General features: G+C 50.0%; 1 gene segment (V, D, J or C); it reads right to left on the bottom strand.

The window, feature by feature from the left end:
- Positions 1-502: 502 nt before the first annotated feature.
- Positions 503-8868, bottom strand: LOC115139031 (immunoglobulin lambda variable 5-45-like). The segment is given in 4 exon segments: positions 503-1085; positions 1311-1415; positions 6582-6733; positions 8628-8868. Coding segments are annotated over 4 exon segments (378 nt in total).
- Positions 8869-9141: the final 273 nt, after the last annotated feature.

Here is a 9141-nt window from a genome sequence, read left to right as displayed (position 1 = left end):
CCCCCGCTCTCTCTCTCTCACCCCCGCTCTCTCCCTCTCACCCCGCTCTCTCTCTCTCACCCCGCTCTCTCTCTCTCACCCCCGCTCTCTCTCTCTCACCCCCTCTCTCTCACCCCTCTCTCTCTCACCCCGCTCTTTCTCTCTCTCACCCCTGCTCTCTCTCTCTCTTTCTCTCATATTGTAACAGTGCCCTCCATAGGATGAACTCTGAACTACAATGTATGAACTACATTACCCACTTGGCCTACTGTTTATACTACTGCAGTCAGTGTGCACCAGTGGAGGCTGCTGAGGTCGAGGACGGCTCATAATAATGTCTGGACCGGAGCGAATGGAATGGCATCAAACACAGGGAAACCATGGAAACCATGTGTTTGATGTGTTTGATACCATTCCACTCATTCAGCTCCAGTTATTACCACAAGCCCGTCCTCCCCATTTAAGGACCCACCAACCTCCTGTGCTTTATGCATGAATATATCTATAAGGATTTGCAAATGTCTTTGGTTAGACAGACGGTTTATTATGATTACCAGAAGAGCCACAGCCGACAATGTCTTCCTGCTCTGAGCCATCTGTGTGACAGACAGACGGAGACAGACAAACAGACAGAGAGACTAGGCTGAGTCCCAAACGGCACCCTGTTCCCTATATAGTGCACTACTTTAGACCAGAGCCCATAGGATCTTGATCAAATGTAGTGCACTACTTTAGACCAGAGCCCATAGGATCCTGATCAAATGTAGTGCACTACTTTAGACCAGAGCCCATAGGATCCTGATCAAATGTAGTGCACTACTTTAGACCAGAGCCCATAGGATCTTGATCAAATGTAGTGCACTACTTTAGACCAGAGCCCATAGGATCCTGATCAAATGTAGTGCACTACTTTAGACCAGAGCCCATAGGATCCTGATCAAATGTAGTGGACTATATAGGGAACAGGGCACCATTTGGGACTCAGACCCACGTCGTGTATAGTAAACAGAGGAGTGTTGTATTTGTACTGCTCTTCAGGCTGTTGTTTCACCGTGACTAGCAGCGCAGTAGTAGACACCACTGTCCTCCACAACCAGCTCAGAAATCTGCAACCAATCAAAACACATTTAGAAAAAGGCCTTTTTATTCGGCACGTGCTGGTAAATAAACTCAGCCGAGACTCAGAGAGAAGAAACCTCTCTCTCCTCTCCTCTCCTCTCCTCTCCTCTCCTCTCCTCTCCTCTCCTCTCCTCTCCTCTCCTCTCCTCTCCTCTCCTCTACACAGAGATAAGAAACGTCAAGAGGAACTCGGCTCAGATGCTCTCCATCACCTGCAGGATGAACCTGTTCCCCGATGTGTCCAGGTCCTCTTTGTATCGCCCCCGGGTTTTCTCGTACTCCTTAATGAGGAACTCCACTGGGCCTCCATAGCGGACCTGTTGGTACCAAAGCTTGTTATTGTACCACGCCTTCTAACCTGCTGGACACCCCACCTCACCTTCTAACCTGCTAGACACCCCACCTCACCTGCTGGCCACCCCACCTCACCTTCTAACCTGCTGGCCACCCCACCACACCTTCTAACCTGCTGGACACCCCACCTCACCTTCTAACCTGCTGGACACCCCACCTCACCTGCTGGCCACCCCACCTCACCTTTTAACCTGCTGGACACCCCACCTCACCTTTTAACCTGCTGGACACCCCACCTCACCTGCTGGACACCCCACCTCACCTGCTGGCCACCCCACCTCACCTTCTAACCTGCTGGACACCCCACCTCACCTTCTAACCTGCTGGACACCCCACCCACCACATCTTCTAACCTGCTGGCCACCCCACCCCACCTACCAACCTGCTGGCCACTCCACTCCACCCCACCTCACCTACCAATCTGCTGGCCACTCCACTCCACCCCACCTCACCTACCAACCTGCTGGCCACTCCACCCCACCTCACCTACCAACCTGCTGGCCACTCCACTCCACCCCACCCCACCTCACCTACCAACCTGCTGGCCACTCCACCCCACCTCACCTACCAACCTGCTGGCCACTCCACCCCACCTCACCTACCAACCTGCTGGCCACTCCACCCCACCTCACCTACCAATCTGCTGGCCACTCCACCCCACCCCACCTCACCTACCAACCTGCTGGACACTCCACCCCACCTCACCTACCAACCTGCTGGCCACCCCACCCCACCTACCAACCTGCTGGCCACCCCACCCCACCTACCAACCTGCTGGCCACCCCACCCCACCTACCAACCTGCTGGACACTCCACCCCACCCCACCCACCCCACCCCACCCCACCTACCAACCTGCTGGCCACCCCACCCCACCTACCAACCTGCTGGCCACTCCACCCCACCTACCAACCTGCTGGCCACCCCACCCCACCTACCAACCTGCTGGCCACCCCACCCCACCTACCAACCTGCTGGACACTCCACCCCACCCCACTCCAACCCACCTCACCTACCAACCTGCTGGACACTCCACCCCACCTCACCTACCAACCTGCTGGCCACCCCACCCCACCTACCAACCTGCTGGACACTCCACCCCACCCCACTCCACCCCACCCCACTCCACTCCCTCCACCCCACCTCACCTACCAACCTGCTGGACACTCCACCCCACCTCACCTACCAACCTGCTGGCCACCCCACCCCACCTACCAACCTGCTGGACACTCCACCCCACCCCACTCCACTCCACCCCACCTCACCTACCAACCTGCTGGCCACCCCACCCCACCTACCAACCTGCTGGCCACCCCACCCCACCTACCAACCTGCTGGACACTCCACCCCACTCCACCCCACCTCACCTACCAACCTGCTGGCCACCCCACCCCACCTACCAACCTGCTGGCCACTCCACCCCACCTACCAACCTGCTGGCCACCCCACCCCACCTACCAACCTGCTGGCCACTCCACCCCACCCCACTCCACTCCACCCCACCTCACCTACCAACCTGCTGGCCACCCCACCCCACCTACCAACCTGCTGGACACCCCACCCCACCTCACCTACCAACCTGCTGGCCACCCCACCCCACCTACCAACCTGCTGGCCACCCCACCCCACCTCCTAACCTGCTGGCCACCCCACCCCACCTACCAACCTGCTGGACACCCCACCCCACCTACCAACCTGCTGGACACCCCACCTCACCTACCAACCTGCTGGACACCCCACCCCACTCCACCCCACCTCACCTACCAACCTGCTGGCCACCCCACTCCACCTACCAACATGCAGTAGTGTGTAGTTCCAGTAGTGTGTAGTTCCAGTAGTTAGCTACATGTAAAACAGTAGTGTCTAGTTCCAGTTGTTAGCTACACCACTACATGGTAAAACAGTAGTGTCTAGTTCCAGTAGTTAGCTACACCGCTACATGGTAAAACAGTAGTGTGTAGTTCCAGTAGTTAGCTACATGTAAAACAGTAGTGTCTAGTTCCAGTAGTTAGCTACACCGCTACATGGTAAAACAGTAGTGTGTAGTTCCAGTAGTTAGCTACACCGCTACCTGGTAAAACAGTAGTGTGTAGTTCCAGTAGTTAGCTACACCGCTACCTGGTAAAACAGTAGTGTGTAGTTCCAGTAGTTAGCTACACCGCTACCTGGTAAAACAGTAGTGTGTAGTTCTAGTAGTTAGCTACACCGCTACATGGTAAAGAAGTAGTGTGTAGTTCCAGTAGTTAGCTACACCGCTACCTGGTAAAACAGTAGTGTGTAGTTCCAGTAGTTAGCTACACCGCTACCTGGTAAAACAGTAGTGTGTAGTTCCAGTAGTTAGCTACACCGCTACATTGTAAAACAGTAGTGTGTAGTTCCAGTAGTTAGCTACACCGCTACATGGTAAAACAGTAGTGTCTAGTTCCAGTAGATAGCTACATGTAAAACAGTAGTGTGTAGTTCCAGTAGTTAGCTACATCGCTACATGGTAAAACAGTAGTGTGTAGTTCCAGTAGTTAGCTACACCGCTACATGGTAAAACAGTAGTCTGTAGTTCCAGTAGTTAGCTACACCGCTACATGGTAAAACAGTAGTGTGTAGTTCCAGTAGTTAGCTACATGTAAAACAGTAGTGTCTAGTTCCAGTTGTTAGCTACACCACTACATGGTAAAACAGTAGTGTGTAGTTCCAGTAGTTAGCTACACCGCTACATGGTAAAACAGTAGTGTAGTTCCAGTAGTTAGCTACACCGCTACATGGTAAAACAGTAGTGTGTAGTTAGCTACACCGCTACATGGTAAAACAGTAGTGTCTAGTTCCAGTAGTTAGCTACACCGCTACATAGTAAAACAGTAGTGTGTAGTTAGCTACACCGCTACATGGTAAAACAGTAGTGTGTAGTTCCAGTAGTTAGCTACACCGCTACATGGTAAAACAGTAGTGTGTAGTTAGCTACACCGCTACATGGTAAAACAGTAGTGTCTAGTTCCAGTAGTTAGCTACACCGCTACATGGTAAAACAGTAGTGTGTAGTTAGCTACACCGCTACATGGTAAAACAGTAGTGTGTAGTTCCAGTAGTTAGCTACATGGTAAAACAGTAGTGTGTAGTTCCAATAGTTAGCTACACCGCTACCTGGTAAAACAGTAATTAACTACTGAAAACACTACCAAGATTTGTATTTAGTTCAACTACCACCAAGCTACTGCAAAATGTAATTAAATGACCAGTTGTAATGCAGTTCACTGCTCCCCAACACTGATCTGACAACAGAAGAGAGTACCGACGTGTACACCTATCAGTACCACATCATGGTGTAATGATAACTTCTCTGACCTATCAGTACCACATCATGGTGTAATGATAACTTCTCTGACCTATCAGTACCACATCATGGTGTAATGCCCTGATAACTTCTCTGACCTATCAGTACCACATCATGGTGTAATGCCCTGATAACTTCTCTGACCTATCAGTACCACATCATGGTGTAATGCCCTGGTAACTTCTCTGACCTATCAGTACCACATCATGGTGTAATGATAACTTCTCTGACCTATCAGTACCACATCAGGGTGTAATGATAACTTCTCTGACCTAACAGTACCACATCATGGTGTAATGCCCTGATAACTTCTCTGACCTATCAGTACCACATCATGGTGTAATGATAACTTCTCTGACCTAACAGTACCACATCATGGTGTAATGCCCTGATAACTTCTCTGACCTATCAGTACCACATCATGGTGTAATGCCCTGGTAACTTCTCTGACCTATCAGTACCACATCATGGTGTAATGATAACTTCTCTGACCTATCAGTACCACATCATGGTGTAATGCCCTGATAACTTCTCTGACCTATCAGTACCACATCATGGTGTAATGCCCTGATAACTTCTCTGACCTATCAGTACCACATCATGGTGTAATGCCCTGATAACTTCTCTGACCTATCAGTACCACATCATGGTGTAATGCCCTGATAACTTCTCTGACCTATCAGTACCACATCATGGTGTAATGCCCTGATAACTTCTCTGACCTATCAGTACCACATCATGGTGTAATGCCCTGATAACTTCTCTGACCTATCAGTACCACATCATGGTGTAATGCCTCTGACCTATCAGTACCACATCATGGTGTAATGCCCTCTGACCTATCAGTACCACATCATGGTGTAATGATAACTTCTCTGACCTATCAGTACCACATCATGGTATAATGCCCTGGTAACTTCTCTGACCTATCAGTACCACATCATGGTGTAATGATAACTTCTCTGACCTATCAGTACCACATCATGGTGTAATGATAACTTCTCTGACCTATCAGTACCACATCATGGTGTAATGCCCTGGTAACTTCTCTGACCTATCAGTACCACATCATGGTGTAATGATAACTTCTCTGACCTATCAGTACCACATCATGGTGTAATGATAACTTCTCTGACCTATCAGTACCACATCATGGTGTAATGATAACTTCTCTGACCTATCAGTACCACATCAGGGTGTAATGCCCTGATAACTTCTCTGACCTAACAGTACCACATCATGGTGTAATGCCCTGGTAACTTCTCTGACCTATCAGTACCACATCATGGTGTAATGATAACTTCTCTGACCTATCAGTACCACATCATGGTGTAATGCCCTGATAACTTCTCTGACCTAACAGTACCACATCATGGTGTAATGCCCTGATAACTTCTCTGACCTATCAGTACCACATCATGGTGTAATGATAACTTCTCTGACCTATCAGTACCACATCATGGTGTAATGCCCTGGTAACTTCTCTGACCTATCAGTACCACATCATGGTGTAATGCCCTGGTAACTTCTCTGACCTATCAGTACCACATCATGGTGTAATGCCCTGGTAACTTCTCTGACCTATCAGTACCACATCAGGGTATAATGCCCTGGTAACTTCTCTGACCTATCAGTACCACATCATGGTGTAATGATAACTTCTCTGACCTATCAGTACCACATCAGGGTGTAATGCCCTGGTAACTTCTCTGACCTATCAGTACCACATCATGGTGTAATGCCCTGGTAATTTCTCTGACCTATCAGTACCACATCAGGGTGTAATGCCCTGATAACTTCTCTGACCTGTCGGTACCACATCATGGTGTAGCTGGGCATGCTGAAGCCTGGACCCAGGGAGCACTGCAGGGTGACTGGACTGGAGGTGGTCGTGTTACCAGGAAGGGTGAGGAGCTGTCTGGGCTGAAGCACTACGGGGCCTGCTGCTCCACACTGACCTGTTGAGAAGAGAGGAGAGGGGGGCAGGGGAGAGGATCAGGGGACAGGAGAGGAAGAGAGGAGAAGAGAGGAGGAAGAAGAGAGACAAGCCATCACTGTGTCTATTAAGAGTTAGTACAACTCTAATTACTCCAAGAATCCCAGCTACAAAGCTAACCTCAGACACTCACTTGGGGACAGGAGAAACAGCCAACTCAGGAGGACTATAGGATGCGTCATGTCACTCATCATCTCTGTGAATGACATTCAACCTCATTGTACACAGAGTACGGCTCTCACTGAGGCCCTTCCCCCAGGGTCACTGAGGCCCCTCCCCCAGCGTCACTGATTGCCCCTCCCCAGAGTCACTGATGCCCCTCCCCAGTCACTGAAGCCCCCCCCCCCCTCAGGGTCACTGAGGCCTCTCCCACAAGGTCACTGATGCCCCTCCCCAGGGTCACTGAAACCCCTCCCCCTGGGTCACTGAAGCCCCTCCCCTGGGTCACTGAAACCCCTCCCTAGGGTCACTGAAGCCCATCCCACTGAGTCACTGAAGCCCCTCCCCTAAGGTCGCTGAATCCCCTCCCTCAAGGTCACTAATTGTGTCAGCATGCTTCAGTTCGGCTGGCCCCTAGTGTGTCAGCATGCTTCAGTGGCCCCCTAGTGTGTCAGCATGCTTCAGTTCGGCTGGCCCCTAGTGTGTCAGCATGCTTCAGTTCGGCTGGCCCCTAGTGTGTCAGCATGCTTCAGTTCAGCTGGCCCCTAGTGTGTCAGCATGCTTCAGTTCGGCTGGCCCCTAGTGTGTCAGCATGCTTCAGTTCGGCTGGCCCCTAGTGTGTCAGCATGCTTCAGTTCGGCTGGCCCCTAGTGTGTCAGCATGCTTCAGTTCGGCTGGCCCCTAGTGTGCTCGCATACTCTGTGAAGACCTTCACTTGAAAAAATGAGAAAAAAGTGACAAATAGTACTGTTGGTCCATCTTGATACGCCGTAGCCAGTATACACTTCCTCAAAATAGTCAGAATTAATCTAAGACAACTCAATACATCTGTCATTTATTTAGACATTTTTACAGAGGAGATTTTAGTCTCGCAATTTTACATTTAACTAAGATGTGTGGTGCTGTATTTCTAAATGACAATGAGTCATCTCTCATTGAAAACAAAAATCTTTGATGAAGAATCTCTACTTTTGACCAATCACCGAAAAAAAGCGCATAGACTTCGGCTACTGACATTTTGTGCCGAAAATAAAATGAACAAAAACTTGACAAAATGTCATCATAATACAAACACAAACTCTTCCGAACTGAAATATGCGGACGCCTTAACACAAAACCACCAGATGTCATATAAGACCGTTTGAAAAGCCGGCGCGGCAGCCTGCGTTGGATTTCCTGTGTGTGTGTCAGGTTTTTGGTGAGAGGCTGACGTAAAGCCACATCACTGTGCGACTGGCTGCGCAGAAGTACACAGCAGAGTCTGCTACTGTTAGTTTGGAGATGACGAGAGTTCCCTTCAGGTTTCCCTCTCTCTTCTGCCTGAACCTCTCCTCAAACAAACCCTCGTAGTTAGGCTCAGTGGTGCCGTAACTGTACCCGATCAGAGTCATACCAGGACTGGCCTGTCTCTGTTGGTACCACAACATCACCAACAGGTTACTATCATCGTGGCTACAGTGGATCTCCGCCTCGCGTCCGTCCTTCGCTGTCAGGGACGGAGACTGACTAAACGCAACACACTTTACATGACCTGTTGAAAAGCCAGTTTAGAGAGTGATTATGAATTCAGAATTCATCAAAGCTGGCAATCAGATAGTTGGATGATACAGAATTCACCAAAAAAGCATATTAAGATATATACAGTAAGATACAGTTAGCTATTATATTCATTTATATGTAGATTGAGGAAAACTCACATGGAAATAAGATGAAGAAAAGGCCTAGACAACATGTTGTCGGAGACATCTTTCTACACTGTACTGAAAGTACCAGCTGCCTTCTACAGCAGGGTAGAGAGAGAGAGATGAATTCATCACCACATCCTCTTGAAAACTGCTATAATGTCTGGGCTGTGCCTCCCCCTGTCGGATAGACATCCTGCCCGGCTGTTCGTCCCCCTGTCAGATACACATCCTGCCAGGCTGTTCCTCCCCCTGTCAGATAGACATCTTGCTAGGCTGTGCCTCCCCCTGTCAGATAGACATCCTGCCAGGCTGTTCCTCCCCCTGTCAGATAGACATCTTGCTAGGCTGTTCCTCCCCCTGTCAGATAGACATCCTGCCAGGCTGTTCCTCCCCCTGTCAGATAGACATCTTGCTAGGCTGTTCCTCCCCCTGTCAGATTGACATCTTGCTAGGCTGTTCCTCCCCCTGTCAGATAGACATCCTGCCAGGCTGTTCCTCCCCCTGTCAGATAGACATCCTGCAGGGC

The sequence above is a fragment of the Oncorhynchus nerka genome, linkage group LG12, assembly GCF_034236695.1.
Source record: "Oncorhynchus nerka isolate Pitt River linkage group LG12, Oner_Uvic_2.0, whole genome shotgun sequence".
Classification (NCBI taxonomy): Eukaryota; Metazoa; Chordata; class Actinopteri; order Salmoniformes; family Salmonidae; genus Oncorhynchus; species Oncorhynchus nerka.
The sequence above is the reverse complement of the archived record's forward strand: the minus strand, read 5'-3'. Positions and strand labels throughout refer to the sequence as shown.